Consider the following 22,511-nt stretch of genomic DNA (forward strand, 5'->3'; position numbering starts at 1 on the left):
AGCTGCCTGCAATTACTGCTGGTTCGAATCTCTCCAAGGCTCAAGGTTGACTCAGCCTTGCATCCTTTCTAAGGTAGGTGAAATGAGGACCCAGTTTGTGGGGGCAATAAGCTGACTTTGTATAAATATACAAAAGTATGAAGGCTATTAAGCATTGTAAGCCGCCCTGAGTCTCCGGAGAAGGGCAGCATATAAATCAAATTAAAAAATAAAATAAAATTGTAAGCTCAGGGTTGAAATGAGGGGTCCTTGGTGCTCTCTGAGCTTGTTTTCTTGCAGATGTTTCATTAGCATAACTACCATATTTTTTTGGAATATAAGACACACCTTTTTCCCATCTAAAAGGGCCTCTGCCTCCCAGCAATTTACCTCCTTGCAGCAAGCAACAAGAAGAAACAGCCCATTTCAGCTTCAGCACAGCCTAATTAGCACACGTTGATTGTCCCCCCCAACTCTCAGCTGTTTTAGGCTACAGGGATTGGTATTGCCTATTGCTGTGCGAGCCTCTGCTGCTTGCTGCAAGGAGGTAAATTGCTGGGAGCAGATTTTTTTTTCTTGTGCTAATCAAGCTATGCTGAAAACGAAAATGAAAGTAAAGCAGGCTGTTTGCTGCAAGGAGGCAAAATTGCTGGGAGGCAGAGGCAGATTTCTTTTTCTTGTTTTCCTCATCTTATAGTCCGGAGCGTCTATAGTCCGAAAAATACGGTAGGTAACATCATCAGTCCTAGCGCTAGCACTGATGATGTTACCTAGTTATGCTAATGAAACATCTCCAAGAAAACAAGCAGGCTCAGAGAGCACCAAGGACCCCTCACTCAGCAGGCAGAATTATGTAAACAAGGAAATAAACCCTAGAAATGGCAGCCAATTTTAAAAACAGCAGAATTAAAGCTAACCAACAAGCGCCATCCAGACAAGGATAGTTTAAGAAAAACCCAACACAAAAGAACTGAACCAAAAGTCAGAAACAAAGAAATTAGAAGTGCAGAAGGCCCCCGATTCAAATCCTAACCTCAACTAGCAAAATAATTCCTTTTAAAAAATTCCTGTTTCCTAATATGATTTGATTGCTTATTTGTTCCCTATGACTATCATTAAGTGTTGTACCTTATGATTCTTGATGAACGTATCTTTTCTTTTATGTACACTGAGAGCATAGGCACCAAAGACAAATTCCTTGTATGTCCAATTACGCTTGGCCAATAAAGAATTCTATCTATCTATCTATCTATCTATCTATCTATCTATCTATCTATCTATCTATCTATCTATCTATCTATCTATCTACCTACCTACCTACTTACCTATCTATCTGATTGTTTCCTAGTATGAGTTGATTGCTTATTTGTACTCTATGACTATCATTAAGTGTTGTACCTTATGATTCTTGACTAATGTATCTTGTCTTTTATGTACACTGAGAGCATATGCACCAAAGACAAATTCCTTGTATGTCCAATTACGCTTGGCCAATAAAGAATTCTATCTATCTATCTATCTATCTATCTATCTATCTATCTATCTATCTATCTATCTATCTATCATCTATCAATCAATCAATCTACCTACCTACCTACTTACCTATCTATCTGATTGTTTCCTAGTATGAGTTGATTGCTTATTTGTACTCTATGACTATCATTAAGTGTTGTACCTTATGATTCTTGACGAATGTATCTTTTCTTTTATGTACACTGAGAGCATATGCACCAAAGACAAATTCCTTGTGTGTCCAATCACACTTGGCCAATAAAGAATTGAATTGAATTGAATTGGTGGTGCAGCAGATTAAAGTGCTGTTAAGTAGCACTTAGCTGCCAGCTGCCTGCAATTACTGCGAGTTCAAATCTCACCAGGCTCAAGGTTGACTCAGCCTTCCATCCATCCGAGGTAGGTAAAATGAGGACCCGGATTGTGGGGGCAATAAGCTGACTCTGTATTAAAAAGAACACCGCTTAGAGGGGGCCAAAAGCCCTACTAAGCAGGTATATACAAAAGTATGAAAGCTATTGCTTAACGCATTGTAAGCCGCCCTGAGTCTCCGGAGAAGGGCGGCATATAAATCGAACCAATAAATAAATAAATAATAAATATTCTATTCTATTCTATTCTATTCTATTCTATTCTATTCTATTCTATTCTATTCTATTCTATTCTATTCTATTCTATTCTATTCTATTCTATTCTATTCTGAGACGCTGATGCTTCTCATCTCCTTGAGCTGCAGGCATTCACTCACTCACTCACTCGTGTGCACAAGTCAGCAAGCTATGTGAAACGTAAGGCCAACTCACCCTCCAGAAACACGGAGCTCTCCTGGATGTAAGCTGCCAACTGTTCAAAGATGCCATTTATTTTTTTCTTGGCAGTGACAAAATGCTTAAGGGGGGAGGCACTGACGTCCGCCATGTGTCTCTTGTCCTTTTTGCTAGTGATGATGGACTTAGAGCGAAGGAACAGCAGGGACATTGTGCTAGAAGGGGGAAAAAATGCATGGATTATAAGCAGGAAAGAGGAAAAGGGCTTAGTTTACAACTCACCACTGTTCTAGTTAAATGCTCCAGGTAAACAAGCAGCCATATTCCCCCCCCCCATCCTCCCTACTGTGAACGTCTTGTTCTCACAGCATGCTAAAGTAATCACCCTATTTTCTACAACGTGCTTAAATCCCACGCAAATGCCAAATCTCCTAACTCTATTAAAGAGGTCACGGAATAGCTCTACATTATGAACTCAAGAGATTTCCCAAACGGAAGGAGCAAAAAGGCCGGATTTCTGGGAGAACGCTAGAAGGAAGCTGGTGTTTATTTTTAATTGCTCTGAAAGCTCTAGGCCCGCGACGGCGAACCTATAGCACGCGTGCCAGAGGTGGCACACAGAACCCTCTCTGTGGGCACGCGCACCGTCGCCAGCTGCTCGTCTGGTTTCCAGCGCGCATGGTCTTCTCGGGTGCGCTTTTTTGGCCTGAAAAGTGGCCAAATAACAGGCCATGCGCCAGAAATGCGGAGACCAGTTGGCTGGTATGCGCATGTGGGTTTTTTGGCTCTTTTTTGGGCGTTTTTGGATCGTTTTTCAGAAAACAGCCTGAAAACAACCAAAAACCAGGCATGTGCACGCCGGCCAGCTGCTGGTCTTCGCATTTCTAATGCTCCGGCACATGCGTGGACATGCATGTGCATGCGTGCACATTCCGGTTTGGACACTCGACGCCGAAAAGGTTTGCCATCACTGCTCTAGGCCTTTCTCGCCAAAATTACCCTGTTGCGGATTGGAGTCAAGAGTTAGCAGCACCCAAAGCAGCGTCAAACCAGTTCCAATTCTGAAATGTCTCTCGAATGCACTTACTATTAAGATGCAAGCAGGAGTTTTCATAAGCTAAGCATGGTTACCATCTTCTTTCCTGAACCGGAAAGAACAAGCCGAGGCCTAAGGAAAGGCAAATAGACAAAAGATTAGAAAATGCAGGGGGTGGAATCGAACAAGCAAATGGCCATCGATCACCCTAATATAAAAACCCTTTTTTAGGTTTCTTCTTCACGGAATGTATATTTTATTAACAACAAGGCACGTATAAAGAGAAGCTTGTTGGTGGGTTACCCACCAAGAGACATTTTCACCTCTGACAAGGTTTTTCCACCGTTGAATCAACCTGGATGGCTCAGTTTAGGAGAGGCTTTCCTACCAATCTTGAAATGCTCCATCATGCACTGCCTGGGGTTGGGGGTCCCTCATGCACTGCCCAGGAGTGTGTGTGGAAGTCCATCATACACTGCCTGGGGAATGCTAGAGGTCCATTATGCACTGCCCAGCGGAGTGCTGGAGCTCCACCATGCACTGCCCAGGGGAGTATGTGGAAGTCCATCATGCACAGCCCAGAAGAATGCTAGAGGTCCATTATGCACTGCCCAGCGGAGTGCTGGAGCTCCACCATGCACTGCCCAGGGGAGTATGTGGAAGTCCATCATGCACAGCCCAGAAGAATGCTAGAGGTCCATTATGCACTGCCCAGCGGAGTGCTGGAGCTCCACCATGCACTGCCCAGGGGAGTATGTGGAAGTCCATCATGCACAGCCCAGAAGAATGCTAGAGCTCCATCATGCACTGCCCAGGGGAGTGCTGGAGCTCCACCATGCACTGCCCAGGGGAGTATGTGGAAGTCCATCATGCACAGCCCAGAAGAATGCTAGAGCTCCATCATGCACTGCCCAGGGGAGTGCTGGAGCTCCACCATGCACTGCCCAGGGGAGTATGTGGAAGTCCATCATGCACAGCCCAGAAGAATGCTAGAGCTCCATCATGCACTGCCCAGCAGAGTGTGTGTAGGTCCATCATAGCTGCCCAGGGGAATGCTGGAGGTCCATCATGCACTGCCCAGGAATGTGTGTGGAAGTCCATCATACACTGTTCAGGGGAATGCTGGAGGTCCATCATGCACTGCCTAGGAGTGTGTATGTGGAGGTTCATCATGCACTGCCCAGGAGTGTGTGGAGGTCCATCATGCACTGCCCAGGAGTGCTAGAGCTCCATCATGCACTGCCCAGCGGAGTGTGTGTGGGTCCATCATGCACTGCCCAGGAGTGTGTGGAGGTCCATCATGCACTGCCCAGGAGAGTGCTAGAGCTCCATCATGGGGAATGCTGGAGGTCCACCATGCACTGCCCAGGAGTGTGTGGAGGTCCATCATGCACTGCCCAGAGGAATGCTGGAGGTCCATCATGCACTGCCCAGCGGAGTGTGTGAAGGTCCATCATGCACTGCCCAGGAGTGTGTGGAGGTCCATCATGCACTGCCCAGGAGAGTGCTAGAGCTCCATCATGGGGAATGCTGGAGGTCCACCATGCACTGCCCAGGAGTGTGTGGAGGTCCATCATGCACTGCCCAGAGGAATGCTGGAGGTCCATCATGCACTGCCCAGCGGAGTGTGTGTGGGTCCATCATGCACTGCCCAGGAGTGTGTGGAGGTCCATCATGCACTGCTCAGGAGAGTGCTAGAGCTCCATCATGGGGAATGCTGGAGGTCCACCATGCACTGCCCAGGAGTGTGTGGAGGTCCATCATGCACTGCCCAGAGGAATGCTGGAGGTCCATCATGCACTGCCCAGCGGAGTGTGTGTGGGTCCATCATGCACTGCCCAGGAGTGTGTGGAGGTCCATCATGCACTGCCCAGGAGAGTGCTAGAGCTCCATCATGGGGAATGCTGGAGGTCCACCATGCACTGCCCAGGAGTGTGTGGAGGTCCATCATGCACTGCCCAGAGGAATGCTGGAGGTCCATCATGCACTGCCCAGCGGAGTGTGTGAAGGTCCATCATGCACTGCCCAGGAGTGTGTGGAGGTCCATCATGCACTGCCCAGGAGAGTGCTAGAGCTCCATCATGGGGAATGCTGGAGGTCCACCATGCACTGCCCAGGAGTGTGTGGAGGTCCATCATGCACTGCCCAGAGGAATGCTGGAGGTCCATCATGCACTGCCCAGCGGAGTGTGTGTGGGTCCATCATGCACTGCCCAGGAGAGTGCTAGAGCTCCATCATGGGGAATGCTGGAGGTCCACCATGCACTGCCCAGAGGAGTGTATATAGGTCCATCATGCACTGCCCAGAGGAATGCTGGAGGTCCATCATGCACTGCCCAGGAGAGTGCTAGAGCTCCATCATGCACTGCCCAGCGGAGTGTGTGTAGGTCCATCATGCACTGCCCAGCGGAATGTTGGAGACCCATCATGCACTGACCCCCACCAGCCCATCCTCCTTCCTGTCACGAGGGGCCCACAAACCCCCCAAAAGCAACCCCCCCTTCTCACCCGACTCAGACACGTGTCTTCCTTGCACACGTGACGCCCACCCCCAACCCCACCCCCCGGGCTCGTCTCCCTCGGGCCTAAAGGAGCCAAAAGCGGTGTGGTGGGTGGGGAGCCCTTAAACGAAGCCCAGCCTTCTCCGCGACAACCCCCCCCCTCTCTAATTCCCGGAGGAGGGCCGAATTAAACCCCCCCAGAACCCGCGTGTAACGTCTACACCCGCCGACACGCGTCCCAGCCCCTCGCGCCTCACCTTCACCTGCCTTCTGCCTCAGCCGCTCCGCCTGAAGCGCCTCCGGGAAACGTCAGAGGGAGCGACGGGAGGTGACGTCACGCCGGCCGCGACGGCCGCGCCCCGCCGCCTCCTGGGAATTGAAGTCCAGCAGCTGTTTATATTCCAATTTTTTCCCCCTCCCTTTTTCTTTATAATTTGGGGATGAAGGCAAAGAATAGGAAAAGGGGGCTGGAGATCTGTTTGAAGGGCCGTGTGGCTCCTTCTCCTTGGCTGGGGTTTTGCAGGGGATGGAACTCTACTCTGCACATGCTCTGGAGTACTGAGTTTATTAGTTCAATTTATATTTATTAGTTCAATTTATATGCCGCCCTTCTCCGGAGACTCAGGGCGGTTTACAATGCGTTAAGCAATACTTACTTTTGTATATACTTGCTTAGTAGGGATTTTATATATATTTATATAAATTTATATATATTTTTAAATGTTTTAATATTTGTATTCTATGTTTTTTATCTTGGCTGTACACCGCCCTGACTCCTCAGGGAGAAGGGCTGTATATAAATTGGAAAAAAATAAAAAAAATAAAAAATTTTGTCCCCCCCCAAGCGGTGTTCTTTTTTATACAAAATCACCTTATTGCCCCCATAATCCGGGTCCTCATTTTACCTACCTCGGAAGGATGAAAGGCTGAGTCAACCTTGAGCCTGGTGAGATTCGAACTTGCAGTAATTTTGCAGGCAGCTGGTGCTAGTTAACAGCAATTTAGTCTGCTGCGCCACCAAGGCTTTTTTCTAATAACTCAGCATCCCCCCACAATCTCCATTTAGGGTTCCCAATTCCTTCCATTCAGTTCGCTGGGGATAATGGGGGAGAGGAGTCCAACTCTTATGGAAGCTGTCTTCTTCTTAATTTTGATTAAAGCGAACATTTTAAGGACAGCTACTGCATTCGTTTAAAACAAAAAAAAACTTCTCCTCTGCCCAGAATATTTCCTGGTGGTATCCAAGTTGGTACAGTCCTAAGTTAAGTCCCAAAGGCGCATTTTTCCAACTGGACTTTCTGAAGGTTTTTTTTTTTTCTTTTGAAGACATTTCGCTTCTCATCCAAGGAGCTTCTTCAGCTCTGACTGGGTGGTGGGGAAGGGAAGGATTGATACTCCTTGCAGACAGCTGGGCATCCTTTTAGGCACAGATAAAACCTCCAGGTGGCCTCAACAGCTGTCTGAAAGGATGCCAATGACCAGCTGCCTGCAAGGAGAATTGGTACAGTACAGTAACAAAGAATTGGAAGGGGCCTTGAAGGTCATCTAGTCGAACCCCCTGCTCACGCAGACCTATACTAGGGAGTCGAACCACCAACCTTTCTGATCGACAAGCTCAGCGTCGTAACCACTGAGCCACCTAGCCAGTCCTGAATATAAATATAAATAAATAAATAAATAATAAAATAAAGGGATATAAATCCTTCCATTCCCCGCCATCCAGTCAGAGCTGAAGAAACTTCTTTCGATGAGAAGTGAAATCACAGCATCCGTAGTCCAGCTTTGGACTTTTTCAGCAAGACCCCGTTTTATCGTGGGGGCCAGGATGATTCTTCGAAGGCACAATTTCAGAAATATTTCTTACGGTCATCGCTTAATGACCTTCTACCACACTTCAGGCTGAGAAAAAAAAAAAAAACAGGCAGGCGTTTGCCTTTTTAAAATAAAACTCTTTTTAATGTCAACGTTTAATGTAAAAAAAAAATAATAATCTCCTGGCAAAATCTGTACAACTTGGGCAGAAGAAGTGGGCGCCTGAAGAAAAGGGTTTTTTGGGGGGGGGGGATTTTTAAATAAATACACAGGTAGAAAGCTGTCTGCTCTGGCATCGGGATCTGAGGCGCCTTTGGCATTCCTGAAAAAAATTTCCAACCGTTTTTCTTTGCTTTTCTCCTCTTGCCCGGCATCCCGATGAACAAGGGATGCGATGAATTTTCTTCATTGTCCTCCTGAGGGAGTGTTATGGCCTGTTGGCCGCCGTAGGCCGAATCAGAGGAGGAGGAGGAGGTGTGGGAGTCTGGGTCAAGGCAACCTGAGAGCTCTGAGGGGGAAGAGGGAATGGAGCTGGCAGAGAGAGAGAGACAGAGGGGGAGCCTGGGCCATCCGTCAGCCCTCAGATGGAGAGTCAACAGCCCTCAGGTCTGGAGGCGGCTGATGAGGAGGAGGAGGAACAGCTGGGTCCAGTGCCTGATGCGTGGATGCTCAGAAGGCAAAGGAGAGGAGAGCAGTGGAAATCTATGGGCCGGTCCTTGGGAAGGAAGAGCCACCGCTGCTAATGAAGCCCCCACCCTAGCTCTGGGGATAAAAGGCAGGGGCCGGAGATGAATAGCTCTGGCAGACAACTATTCATCTTCCGGCCAGACAGACTTGTTAGAGCCTGCGGTGAGAGAGAACCTTTTTCCCGGCGCTCCTAATTAAAGGAATCTTTTGAGTTCACTTCAGAGGGTTTGTCGTGTTTGAGGAGCTGGGTCAGAAGAGGGATCCTATTTCCAAGTCTTTTGTAGCAACCAACCCCGTGTGCCATGTAAAAATTCCAGTGATGGTTTTAAGAGGCTCTACTCCCTCAGAACAGGAAATTCTGTGTGATTCTGACACGCCTTGGCCACCTCCATTGGAAGGAAAAATGTGGAAACGGAGGACTTCTTCCCACGAGGAGGCAGGGAGAAAGAAGGTGGGCGCTCTTACCTCGTGGAAAGCAGGGGGTCAGATGGCTCTGGCTGGCTGGGGTTGGACAGAATCCCGTGGAACCAGAGGGATCCTCAAGGGATCCTACTAAATCTAGGCCCGTGATGGCAAACCTATGGCACGCGTGCCACAGGTGGCACGCATAGCCATATCAGTGGGCACGCCAGCTCAGCTCTGGTGCGCATGTGCGTGCCGGCCACCTGATTTTCAGGCCTTTTGGGACCACCAGAAGTAGGGAAACATGCTGTCTTCTGCCTCCGGAGGGCCTGGGGGTAGGTGGGGAAGGCTATTTTCGCCCTCCCCAGATGCATAGAGAGGATCTGGAGCCAGGTGACAAAGAAAAACGGGCCAGGAGCAAGGGGGGAGGGGAGGTTGGGCGCGCATGCGTAGGGCGGGGTGCATAAAATTATGGGTGTGGGCACGTGCGTGCGCGAACCTCCCCCGCCCCCCTCCTTCCTGGCACGCAATGGCAAAAAGATTAGCCATCACTGATCTAGGCAATCTCTCTTGCAACCAAGCGGTGTCCAATCAAATCATCTGTTCTGGAAGTCTCCCCCTCCCACTTCTTCCTTGGGGGAATGTGCAGCCAATGGGGGAGGGGGCTGAAATGGGTTGGCAAAAAAAAAAAATCCACCCCCACCCCCAGGTTTTTCTTCCTGGTGGGGCAGCTTTAGGGATCGAGGAAGGAGACGGCAATGTAGCGAGTCCCTTTGGTGGTAGGGAGGCCCTCGTGGTAATGCGTCAGGCGGCCCGGGTGCAGGAGGGTCCACCCCTTCCGGGGGGCTTGGATGGAGCAGTTGTAACGGATGAAGCGGCAGCCCCCGCCCTGCAGGGGGAAGAAAAGACGATGGGGCTATTTTGAGCCTCCCAGCCAAGGTTGCCGTCACCTTGAGGTCTGTTTGACGGCCGCTGCCTGCCTGCCTGCCTGCCGGGGGATCGAATTGCCAAATTGCAAAAGGCACTTGGCAGTTGTTTCAACCAAGCCTCGGTTGAAACAACTTCCAACTTCCATGCTGAAATTCTGCAGTGGCATCTTCTATTATAAACTACTTTTTCTCTCCTTCCTTCCTTCCTTCCTTCCTTCCTTCCTTCCTTCCCTCGCTCCCTCCCTCCTGGCACCTTCTGTGATAAACTTTTCTTCTCTTTCTCTTTTTTCTTCCTTCCTTCCGCTCTCCCTTACTTCTCCCTTTCTCATCTCCTTCCTCCCTCCCTCCTGGCACCTTCTGTGACAAACTTTTCTTCTCTTTCTCTTTTTTCTTCCTTCCTTCCTCTCTCCCTTCCTTCTCCCTTTCTCATCTCCTTCCTCCCTCCCTCCTGGCACCTTCTGTGACAAACTTTTCTTCTCTTTCTCTCCTTCCTTCCCTCCTTCCCTCCCTCCCTCCCGGCACCCTCTGTAATAAATTTTTCTTCTCTTTTTATTCTTCCTTCCTCTCTCCCTTCCTTTTCACTTTCTCATCTCCTCCCTCCCTCCTGGCACCCTCTGTGATAAACCTTTATTTTCTTTCTCACCTTCCTTCCTTCCCCCTTTCTCACCTCTGTCCTGGCACTCTCTGTAATAAACTTCTCTTTCTCTTTTTTCTTCCTTCCTTCTCCCTTTCTCATCTCCTCCATCCCTCCCTCCTGGCACCTTCTGTGACAAACTTTTCTTCTTTTTCTCTCCTTCCTTCCTTCCTTCCTTCCTTCCTTCCTTCCTTCCTTCCTTCCTTCTCTCCCTCCCTCCCAGCACCCTCCGTGATAAATCTTTCTTCTCTTTCTCACCTTCCTTCCTTCCTTCTCTCCCTCCCTCCCAGCACTCTCTCTGATAAATCTTTCTCTTTCCTTCCTTCCTTCCTTCCTTCCTTCCTTCCTTCCTTCCTTCCTTCCTTCCTTCCTTCCTTCCTTCCTCCTTTCTCACCTTCTTCCTGGCACACTCTGTGATAAAACTGTTCTTCTTTTTCTCTTCTTCCTTCCTTCCTCTCTTCCTTCTTCCTCCCTTTCTCATCTCCCTCCTCCCTCCCTGTCCAACTTTGATTTAATAAGCTTTGGCTTAGGGGACTGGAAGCTAAAACATATAAAGAACGGTTGCAGGAACTGGGGATGTCTAGTTTAATGAAAAGGAGGACTAGGGGTGATATGATAGCAGTGTTCCGATATCTCAGGGGCTGCCCCAAAGAAGAGGGAGCCAAGCTATTCTCCAAAGCACCTGAGGGGCAGGACAAGAAGCAATGGGTGGAAGGAGGAAGGAGAGAAGCAACCTAGAACAAAGGATAAATTTCTTGACAGTTAGAACAATTAATCAGTGGAACAACTTGCCTCCAGAAGTTGTGAATGCTCCAACACTGGAAGTTTTTAAGAAGAGGTTGCATAACCATTTGCCTGAAGTGGTGTAGGGTTTCTTGCCTAGACGGGGTTGGACTAGAAGACCTCCAAGGTCCCTTCTCCTCTCCTCTCCTCTCCTCTCCTCTCCTCTCCTCTCCTCTCCTCTCCATTCCATTCCATTCCATTCCATTCTTCATTCCAATATTCTATTCTATTCTATTCTATTCTATTCTATTCTATTCTATTCTATTCTATTCTATTCTATTCCATTCCATTCCATTCCATTCCATTCTTCATTCCAATATTCTATTCTATTCTATTCTATTCTATTCTATTCTATTCTATTCTATTCTATCCTATCCTATCCTATTCTATTCTATTCTATTCCATTCCATTCCATTCCATTCCATTCCATTCCATTCTTCCTTAGTGCCTTCTAATACTTAGCCAAAATCAAATATTCTTTGCTAATATTCCCCCCCTCCACACCCTTTCACAGTTCTGGCCTTGCCCACTGAGCAGAGATTAAAAAAAAAAAAGAAACTCCCTCCTACATGGACTCAGCCATTTTGTTCTCTCTTCAAGGCGGCCCAAAAGGCCTTACACTCACTTCATAATCGATCCCCACGCGATTCAAGGCGATGTTGATGGTGAACGTGGAAGCGTCGTGATGCGGCATCAGGGACGGCTGCTCGTCCGGCTTGTACCGGACGACAAAGGCGAGCTCAAACTGGGTCTGTAAAAAAGAAAAACAAACAAAAAAGAAAAAAAGGAAGGGCTGGGCCAAACCATGGCCTGTGAAATCTTTAGCAAGCCATCATCAGTCGCAAAGGAGCTAGAGAAAGAGAAATGCTTACAAGGGTTTACCGTATTTTTCGGAGTATAAAATGCTCCGGACTATAAGACGCACCTACCTTTTTTGGGGAGGAAAACAAGGGGGAAAAAAATCTGCCTCTGCCTCCCAACAATTTGCCTCGTTGCAGCAAACAGCCCGTTTCAATTTCAGCTTCAGCACAGCCTGATTAGCACAAGCAGCTGATTGTCAGCTGGATCGGCCTCCCGAAGATCAGCTGTTTCAGGCTGCAGGGATTGCCATAGCCTATTGCCGCTTCCATGCGCCCCATTTTACGGGTGGGTGGGGCTACATTCGGTGTATAAAACGCATCCAAATTTTCACCTCCTTTTATGGGGGAAAAAAGTATGTCTTATACTCCGAAAAATACGGTATCCAGGAGCGATTGCTGCTTTTTGGGGGTGCGCGTGGCCTCATATTTTCTTCTTTCTCTCAGCCTGCCCCATAAGGCCCCTCGAAGAGCTTCCTTTCGGGATCCCAGAGCCACCAGTTCGAATTGTCCCGTGACTTTCCAATCCCAGCACGTATAAATTGAACTCACCTGGGTATAATAACCGGGGTAGAACTTCTCCGTGATGGGTGCGATGTAATCCAGGAGAAATCTGTACCACTCTCGCTCGAAGTTGACCTGGTTCATGTGGATGTCAATGGTCGGGACATTCTCGTAGCCCCCCAAAATCCTCTGGTCCTTTTAAAAATGGTGAGTAAAGTTAGCCGGTAACTGCTCTAAAAAAAAAAAATCCTCAACGGTTCAGTTTGTTTTTAAAACCAGCCACTTTGCCTGGCAAACTTTCCTCGGCAGGCGACTCGGCTAAGGAAGCGACATCCGTTGGAAAGGACGGATCCAGACCCTGTTCTGACCTAGGCATTCCCAAACCACGAAGCAGATTCCTCGCCCCGATAAAACCCCTTTATTTCATTTGCAGTGAATTCCTCTCCAGCCAAGTCTTTCCTCTCCCACAGTCTTCCAAGATAGTTCATCACAATGACTGACCTTTATCAGTCTTGGAGAGTGGCCAGGCCAATATCTTTCATTGGCAAGAATGCAGGAATGAACTAATTGTCTCCTGCAAACTCTCCTCCCCTGTCGCTCCTCTTTTATTCCCTCTGGGAGGGGCCCTTCATCGTCCACCTGTGGCTTTACTCCTGAGTCGCCCCTTGTTCTTCAGCTGTTCCCTTCGTCTGGCAACTCTGTGCATGCGCACACTGGGAACAGGCTCCAGCTGTTCCTCTGCCTCACTGATGTCTGACTCCGAAGGCAGCTGATAACTGGCAGACGGCCCTGGCCCCCCTCTCTGCCTCTGACGCAGAGCCCTCATCAGAGCCTTCCCCAGACTCCAGGACTGGCCCATGTTCCTCCCCAGCCTCCTCACTGTCCAGATCTGCTGCCAGCTCTGCTGGCGGGCCATAACAGACCCTCCTAAGATGAGCCACACCTGTGAGGGTCGCCTTACCTTGTTGTCTCCCTTGGACCACTGGCCAAAGTGCTCCATCTCTTCAACCAGCTCGTCGCAAGCTGTGTCGGTGAAGAGGGGGAACCAGTAGACATCTGGGCAGGGCTGGCCAAAGAAAGGACAAGGGGTAAAAGTCCAGAGCTGTCTAGGATACTTTGCATCACTCTGTAGCAATTTCTATGTTTTTGTTTTGTTTATTTTATTTATTTTATTTTTAATTTATTTTACTTTTCATTTCATTTTATTTCATTTTATTACTTTTATTTTTATTTTACTTCAGTTTTCATTTCATTTTATTAATTTTATTTTTAATTTATTTGATTTCACTTCACTTTTCACTGTATTTTATTTTATTTCACTTTTCATTTCATTTTATTATTTTTATTTTACTTCAGTTTTCATTTCATTTTATTAATTTTATTTTTAATTTATTTGATTTCATTTCACTTTTCACTGTATTTTATTTTACTTCACTTTTCATTTTATTTCATTTTCATTTTTAGTTTATTTGATTTCATTTCACTTTTCATTCTATTTTAATTTTACTTCACTTTTCATTTCATTTTATTTTTATTTTTAATTTAATTTATTTCATTTCACCTTTCATTGTATTTTATTTTACTTCACTTTTCATTTCATTTTATTAATTTTATTTTTAATTTAATTTATTTTATTTTACTTCACCAAATTTTATTTTATTTTACTCCACCATATTTTATTTCACTTCACATTTTATTTTATTCTAATTTTATATATATATAGCTGCCATCCCAGTAAACAATTATGGGCAACTCAGAATCTAAAATATAACATTACAATTAAAATTCTGAAAAGATTTTAAAACAATGAAAAAAAACCCATTAAAACATCCAATTAAAGTACGGCTAGTCCTCGACTTACAAACACAATTGAGCCCAAAAATTTTTGCCGCTAAGCGGGTGTTGCCCCATATTACAGCCTTTCTTTGCCACCGTTGTTAAGTGAATCGCTTTAAGTTAGTGACACGGTTGTTAAACGATTTGGGCTTCCCCACTGATTTTGCTTATCAGAAGGTTGCAAAAGGAATTAATAGCTGTTGTAAGTTGAGGACTACATGTAGATTACAAAGCAATCAGTACCTGATTAAATGGTACAAAGTAAAAGCTTAAATGAATAAAACAGCCAATTTTTCAGGAAGGTGAAGGGGGATTTGAGCCCTCCTCTCTTCTCCTTTCTGCCGACCTCCCACACACCCAAATTCTACGGCAACAGAGAAAAATGATTTACCGTTTCTACCAATTTCCCTTTTAAGGCGTCGGTGTAGTTTGGGTGAATGTATTTCTCATTCCAGTCCTGTGGGAGAGAGAGAAAAAAAAAATTAAAAAATGGGCAGGATGCTTGATTTATTGGTTTCCCCCCCCCCCCAAAAGACTCTTAGGAGTATCGCCTCTCTCGCAAATCCACCCTCTTTTGAGACTTTGGGAGCTGGGTTCAAAACCGGAAGTCGTAAACGCACATTTGTCCTTAAGAAAGCTGCTCGTTCTTATCTTTCCCAGCGGTTCTTTGCTCCAATTCCTTCCAACTCCTTCTTACCAAAACCTGCTGTGCTGACCCAGCTCCCCAAACACGACCAACCCTCAAGGATTCCTTTATTAGGAGCGCCGGCAGCCCTGGCAAAAAGTTTCTCTCTCACTGCAGGCTAACAAGTCCGTCCATCCGGAAGATGAATACTTGTCTGCCACATCTATTCATCTCCGCCTCCTGCCTTTTATCCCCAGAGCTAGCGTGGGGGCTTCATTAGCAGCGGTGGCTCTTCCGTCCCGAGGACCGGCCCATAGATTTCCACTGCTCTCCTCTCCTCTGCCTTCTGCGCATCCACGTGATAGGCACTGGACCCAGCTGTTCCTCCTCCTCCTCATCAGCCACCTCCAGACCTGGGGGCTGTTGACTCTCCATCTGAGGGCTGACGGACGGCCCAGGCTCCACCTCCATCTCTCTCTCTGCCAGCTCCATTCCCTCTTCCCCCTCAGGTTGCCTTGACCCTGACTCCCACACCTCTTCCTCCTGATTCAGCCGCTGGAGAGGCCACAATACGTGCTTTGAGAGACAGCGTCGCCCAATGCCTATAATTCCTGGCCTTTCAACCTTCTGCTCCCTCTTTCTGCGTGAGCCCTTGTTCTCAAATTCTCTCCCCCTAAGAAGCACAAACCTCCCCCCCACTCCGTTTTTTTAAAAAAAAATCCTTTCAAACTGGCCTCTACTTCACCCCACACCTGTCTCATTCTCAGGTTCCAGAGAAAGAAAGGAAGCCTGCTCACCTCCGGGTTGCTGAAGATTTGCCAGAGATCGTTATGCAGGTGGCTCGTCTGATAATTCTCCAAGGATAGGATGTGCCCGAACGGCTGCTGGTTTGTCAAAAACATGAAGACCCCCTGCAAGAAAAAAACCAAACAAACAAATAAACCCCTTCCGTTGCATGGATCCACCCCAGGGGTGAAATGCTCCTGGTTCGGACCGGATCGCCTGATCCGGTAGCGATGGCGGCGGGTGGTTCGGAGAACCGGTAGCAAAAATCCCTGCAGCCCCCACCCAGCCACTGTGCGGGTGATTACGGGAGCGACATGGCACTCCCATATAACACCTCTCCTGCGCGAGCTGCACTGGCTCCCGGTGGTCTTCCGGGTGCGCTTCAAGGTGTTGGTTCTCACCTTCAAAGCGCTCCATGGCTTAGGGCCAGGGTATTTACGAGACCGCCTTCTGCTACCGATAACCTCCCACCAACCAATACGCTCTCACAGAGAGGGCCTCCTCAGGGTGCCGTCGGTCAAGCAATGTCAGCTGGCGGCCCCCAGGGGGAGAGCCTTCTCTGTGGGAGTACCCGCCCTCTGGAACGAGCTACCTCCCGGAATATGGCTGATTCCGGATCTCCGCACTTTCCGTAAGGCCCTGAAGACGTTTTTATTTCAGCAAGCCAGCCTGGCCTGAATAGGTTTTATGGGTTAGTTTTTTAATTATATAGCTAGGGGTTTTAAATTGGGGCGGCCGTTTAATTTAATTTATTTTTAATTATCTTAACTTTTATATTGTATGTTATTTTAATTCTCGGCTGTTCACCGCCCTGAGTCCCTTTGGGGAGAAGGGCGGGATATTAATTAATTAATTAAATAAATAAATAAATAAATAAATAAATAAATAAATAAATAAATAAATAAATAAATAAATAAATAAATAAATAAAATGCGCAGCTGAGCTGCCCGATCATCAGAGGCTTTTATTTTTTACTTTTAAAAGGTTGGTACTTTGACAACCTCTTCCGACGAAAAAATGCTTTTATTTTTTTTATTGAAAAAGTTTTCAAATACAAAATTTCCCCCCCTTTTTTCCCCCTCCCCCTCCCCCTCCCCCTCCCTAACCCCCCCTCCCCACCCGTCCCCCCCTGTGACTTCTTCATAACAAAAAACCTAATTCATAACAGATTACTTACCCCCTCCTCTAAATACTGACCTTTACTTACTAAAAGTATTATTAATATTATAACATCCCCTTTATCAATACATTTCAAGAAAGGAATAAAAAAAAAAGAAAAAAGACATTATACTATAACGTTGTATAATAACTTCTAATTTAGCAAAATAGTATTATAACTCCCAATTTGGCAATAATCTACCCTTTTTCTCCTCTCCCAAGCTTGTATCTGTATATTATTACAACAATTCAAAACCACCTTCCACTTTAAAAACTATACAATAAATCCTACTTTAACATTTGATCTATATATATTACTATAACATTCCAAAGCGGCCCTCCCCGTAAAACCTAATTTAACATTTATTCCACTCTATCCATTCCCTCCACTCCCCTAAACGTATCACTTAAAAATCCCTTTTCTTAAACTAATCAGTCTGCAAACTAGCTTATTCACCCACTGTCCTGCAAAATTATCATACACAACAATTCTTAATGTCTTTAATTCATTGCCCACTCTACTTAAAAGTACATGTATATATATTCCATTATATCTAAGTAAAAAAGAAAAGACAATAACTTTAAATTTATAATCCATATGATATCTTCTTTAAAGTCTTTCCACTGGATTATTAAAACCATCATCCATAATAGGGTAACATAGCTTGCTGATGCAACAGTATATTCAAAATCTTCAATCATATCTGCCCCCATCAGTAGTAAATATCCTCTTATATATATGAAAGTAAAAACAACCACCCGAGTGACATTATATTTATATTCCATGTAGTAATAATTGTGGCTTTCATCAGGATTATTAATTCCCATCATCGTAGTTGGTAACAACCAGATCTTCTGCATGCCCCAGTATGACTCTTTTGCCTTATAATTCAAGATAATTATAATATAGTTATCAGCACAAAAAGGAGTTCCAAAGTAGATAATTAAAATCCATCAGTTTGAGGCTCTTTTCACATCCCAAAATTACGGCAATGCAGAGGCCTGTCACCATCCTCGGGATAATATTGACCAATACGTCGCCTCCTCTATATTTTCATATGCTCATTCATTTTTAAAGTCACTGGCTTCACTGTTGCTTGATTTAGAAATTTCTATTTTTATGCAACCTATTTCTTTTTTTCTTTTCTTTTTGCGGGTTTGATTTCCATCCTGGTTTCCTTTCTACGGATTGTGTATCAACTAGTCGGTTTTGATTCTGCTCTGTAGATTGATCTTGTTGGTTTTGTTTTTGTGTCTCATCTTTCTTTTTTGCCCCTTGTATATCCCCTAATTGGTTTCCGTGCTTGTCCTTGACTTGATAGGTCATCACATTAAAGTCAGATGCCACTTCTCTCCGATTTGTAAATAATCCAGCTGGGGTATCCGAAAAATCCAAAGGCAGTTTATCTGGTACAGTCTCTGTAGCTCGGTATTTTCCCTTTATTTCCAACTCCTTCTGCTTATCCTGTATTATACCTGAAGACGTTAAGTTCATTTTCAATCTGTTTTGATAAAATTCTTCCGCTCTTTCAACAGTATTTAACTGGTATCTTTCTCCTTGATATCTCAATATGATACCAACTGGAGCGTCCCACCTGAATAGGATATTTCTCTTTTTTAACTCAGTCACCAGAAAAGCAAATTTCTTCCTTTCCATTAATATCTTAGGTGGGAGTTCTTTGTAAATCCAAATCTTTCTTCCATGCAGTTGCAGATTAGAATTGAAGGAATTTTGCACAATATTATTCCTAATTTCCTTGTCTGTAAAATAAATCACTACATGGCATAGGACCCGGGTACCTCCGAGACCGTCTTCTGCCACCAATAGCCTCCCACCGACCAGTTCGTTCCCACAGAGAGGGCCTCCTCAGGGTGCCATCAGCCAAGTTATGTCGGCTGGTGATGCCCAGGGGGAGGGCCTTCTCTGTGGGAGCCCTAGCCCTGTGGAATGAACTGCCCCCGGAAATTCGTAAGATCTCCGACCTCTGGGTGTTTCGCTGCGCATTGAAGACCCTGTTGTTCCGCCAGGCCGGACTATCAACACAATAGTTTTAAATTGGGGTATTTAAATTTATTGGGGTTTTAAATTTGAGCCACTTATTTAATTATTTTAAATTTTATATCATTGTTTTGTCTGTGTTTTTAAATAGGCTGTACACCGCCCTGAGTCCTTCGGGAGAAGGGCGGTATAGAAATAAAATTATTATTATTATTATCTCTAGGCAATTGCCTTTGCTTGGCAATCCAGGAATTTATTCTGTAAACTCTGTCAATCCTACAAAACACTTCCTCGGGTTGAACCTTTAAAATCCCAGCTAGGAATTCAGAAGATATTTTCCTTAAATCATCTCTGTTATCTTTCTGCAAACCTCTCAGTCTTATCGCATATTCTATGAAATTATATTGTACCATTAAAACCTCTCTTTCAATCCTCTGTTGCAGATTTTCTACATTACCAGACTTTTGATCAGCCTCCATTTTAGGTTTTTCTTCTGAGCTATTATCCTGAGTGTTTATCAAATCATTTTCAATTTTTTGAGTTCTATTGTCCAATTTATCTTGAATTTCTTCCATTTTAGACTCTAGTAAATTAGTATTTGTAGCCAACTGTATCATAAATTCTGACAAACCATTAGCCACTTTTAAAATTTTTTGCTCCAAAAAATCAAACTTAGATTTCACCAATTCTTTAATTTCCTGCTTAAATTTTTCAAGATGCTGATTCACAATCTCATCCCTTCTTACAATCTCCTCTAAAAGAAACTCTATTATATTAAAATCAGGTTTCTGAGATTGAAGAGTTAAAACTTGTTCTTTTAAGTCATTAGTGGGGGAATCCCCCCCCACTACTTGTTTGTTTGGCTTTATAAGTTTCAGTGCCATATTTCCACCCAGGCAAGCTTTGTTAAAAGAAAAAAGACTTCTTTCCAATCAATAACAATATCAAGTCTCCAGGGAAAAAAAAAGAGAGAAAAAGACACAGGAGCGAAGTTTTGTCTACAAATGTAGCCAGTGGTGTTTATTCCGCTACACTGTATTAATAGAAAACGGAAGGACTTTCCCTTTCAGCCTCTTCTCCAGCCGCGGCAGACGCCATTTTAAAAGGCTTTTTTTTCTCCCCCTTTCCTTTCCTCTTTTCTCTTAAATAAATTTTTTAGAAGATAAGTAAAATACTTGCGTTTCAATATTACAGGTCCAGCTCACATTTTCTTTTAGTAATCTGTTAAATTCACAGGCTTGCTCTTCACGCCTGGCTCTGCATTGGCAGAGGTCTCCCAAAGCCCGGAGCAGCGGCTGGGGATATGGGGCATCTCATCCGCTCCGTCCCAAAAGTAAAAAAAAACTTTTGGGGCTCTGCGGAGAGTTCTACCCACCCCTGCCGGCTCTATCTCCGTTTCCTCATGGAAACGGAGTTTTTTCGAGCCGCCATTCCGCTGTGAAGGCGGCTCTGACAGGCAAAGGAAGCTGACGATCCCAAAGGAGCGTCTAGCGGCGGCCAGCAGCAAACTGGAAGTCGGAAAAAAAAACTTTTATTTTTTACTTTTAAAAGGTTGGTACTTTGACAACCTCTTCCGATGAAAAAATGCTTTTAAAAATAAAAATAAAAAAATGTCTCTGAGGATTGTGCGGCTCAGCTGGGATCGTCAGAGGCTTTTCGAAGCATTTTTTAAAAAGCCTCTCTGACGATCCCAGCTGAGTTGCCTGATCGGCAGAGAGGCTTTTCAAAGCATTAGAAAAAATGCTTTTAAAAGTTTTTTTTTTTTTAAGTTGGCCACGCCCACCCCAGTCACATTACGCCCCCTCCCGCCAAACCACGCCCACAGAACTGGTAGTAACAAATTTTACCTGATCCACCCCATAACTAGCCTTACAACCAAAAGGTGGTAACCTCCCCCCTCCACAACTATTATTAAACAGATTGTTAATTGAAAGGGGCCTTGGAGGTCTTCTAGTCCAGCTCCCTCCCCCCCCCACTGCCTAAGCAGGAGACCCTACACCGGGTGTCAGCAACCTGCGGCTCTGGAGCCACATGCGGCTCTTTGGGCCCTCTGCTGTGGCTCCCTGTCCGGTGATCCCACTGCTGGCTGGCCCCGCCCCTCGCCCTCCCCTCCCAGTCACTCCTCGCCTGGCCTGAGAAGGTAAGGGCGACAGTGGGGGATGGAGAAGTGGCCAGGGCAGAGACAGAGAGATACAGAGAGGGGCGGGGGAGAGAAAGAGACATAGAGAGAGACAGAGAGAGGGGGAGAAAGAGGGAGGGAGGGGAGAGAGAGATACGTCAAAAGGATTTTGTGGTTCCCGGTGTTTTTTAACAACTGGTTCTCTATCCTAATGACCGGCTGGATAGGCGTGGCTGGGGGGGGTGTCATGTGACTGGTGGAAGTGAGTGACATCGAGTTGGCCACGCCCACCCAGGTTTTGTGGCTCCCGGTGTTTTCTTTTCTGTGGGAAACGGGTCCAAATGGCTCTTTTGAGTATTTAAGGTTGCAGACCCCTGCCCTACATCATTTCTGACAGATGGCAGTCCAGTCTCTTCTTGAAAGCCTCCAGTGATGAAGCTCCCACAACATCCGAAGGCAACTTCTGTTCCATGGGTTGATTGCTCTCAGTGTCAGGAAATTCCTCCTCATTTCTAGGTTGAATCTCCCCTTGGTCAGTTTCCATCCATTATTCCTTGTCTGGCCTCCAGGTGCTTTGGAAAATAACTTGACCCCCCCCTCCTCTCTGTGGCAGCCCCTCAAATATTGGAAGACTGCTATCATGTCTCCCCTGGTCCTTCTCTTCACTAGACCAGCCATGCCCAGTTCCCAAGTGTGGGGAGGAAGGGAGGGAGGCAGGCCTCCTCCTCCTCCTCCCTCTGGTCCTCTCTCAGCCAACTCAGGAAGCTCAAACAACAAAGGAGCTGCTAATCCAGTTCTACAGAGGAACTACTGAGTCTGTCATCTGCACCTCCATAACTGTCTAGTTTGGTTCTGCAACCCAACAAGACAGACAGAGACTTCGGAGGATCATTAGAACTGCAGAAAAAACAGTGGCTACCAACCTGCCTTCCATGGAGGACCTGTACGCTGCACGAGTCAAAAAGAGGGCTGGGAAAATATCTACAGATCCCTTGCATCCTGGATATAAACTGTTTCAACTCCTACCCTCAAAATGATGCTATAGAGCATTGCACACCAGAACAACTAGACACAAGGACAGTTTTTTCCTGAACGCCATCACTCTGCTCAACAAATAATCCCCTCAACACTGTCAAACTATTCACATTAGGCTGTATTACTATTAATCTTCTCATCGTTCCCATCACCCATCTCCTCCCACTTAGGACTGCATGACTGTAACTTGTTGCTTGTATTCTTACGATTTATATTGATTGTTTCCTAGTATGATTTGATTGCTTATTTGTACCCTGTGACTATCATTAAGTGTTGTACCTTATGATCCTTGACGAATGTGTCTTTTCTTTTTATGTACACTGAGAGCGTATGCACCAAAGACAAATTCCTTGTGTGTCCAATCACACTTGGCCAATAAAGAATTGTCTGTCTGTCTGTCTGTCTGTCTGTCTGTCTGTCTGTCTGTCTGTCTATCTATCTATCTATCTATCTATCTATCTATCTATCTATCTATCTATCTATCTATCTATCTGATTGTTTCCTAGTATGATTTGATTGCTTATTTGTACCCTATGACTATCATTAAGTGT

General features: G+C 45.6%; 2 protein-coding genes across 4 annotated transcripts in view; both read right to left on the minus strand.

Annotated features, from left to right (window-relative positions):
* Positions 1–6,192, minus strand: part of MFN2 (mitofusin 2) — a 28,780-nt gene extending 22,588 nt beyond the window's left edge. For 2 of the 3 annotated variants that reach the window (XM_060685278.2, XM_060685277.2), the window contains exons 1-3: positions 6,052–6,192; positions 3,346–3,426; positions 2,295–2,473 (exon numbers count right to left, since the gene is read on the minus strand). In XM_060685278.2, the coding sequence (XP_060541261.2) occupies positions 2,295–2,469 (175 nt within the window). In that variant the 5' untranslated portion in view covers positions 2,470–2,473; positions 3,346–3,426; positions 6,052–6,192. The remainder of the gene's footprint in view (positions 1–2,294; positions 2,474–3,345; positions 3,427–6,051) is intronic. The other variant, XM_087879130.1, reaches the window with a different exon arrangement.
* A 1,530-nt stretch (positions 6,193–7,722) lies between these two features.
* PLOD1 (procollagen-lysine,2-oxoglutarate 5-dioxygenase 1) overlaps positions 7,723–22,511 on the minus strand; it is a 39,071-nt gene continuing 24,282 nt past the window's right edge. Inside the window, exons 14-19 of the mRNA XM_060685275.2 lie at positions 15,661–15,774; positions 14,630–14,695; positions 13,364–13,468; positions 12,451–12,597; positions 11,667–11,792; positions 7,723–9,584 (exon numbers count right to left, since the gene is read on the minus strand). Coding sequence (XP_060541258.2) covers positions 9,429–9,584; positions 11,667–11,792; positions 12,451–12,597; positions 13,364–13,468; positions 14,630–14,695; positions 15,661–15,774 — 714 coding nt within the window. The 3' untranslated portion in view covers positions 7,723–9,428. The remainder of the gene's footprint in view (positions 9,585–11,666; positions 11,793–12,450; positions 12,598–13,363; positions 13,469–14,629; positions 14,696–15,660; positions 15,775–22,511) is intronic.

Source organism: Pantherophis guttatus, chromosome 15, assembly GCF_059756535.1.
Source record: "Pantherophis guttatus breed Tessera chromosome 15, ASM5975653v1, whole genome shotgun sequence".
NCBI classification, from domain to species: domain Eukaryota; kingdom Metazoa; phylum Chordata; class Lepidosauria; order Squamata; family Colubridae; genus Pantherophis; species Pantherophis guttatus.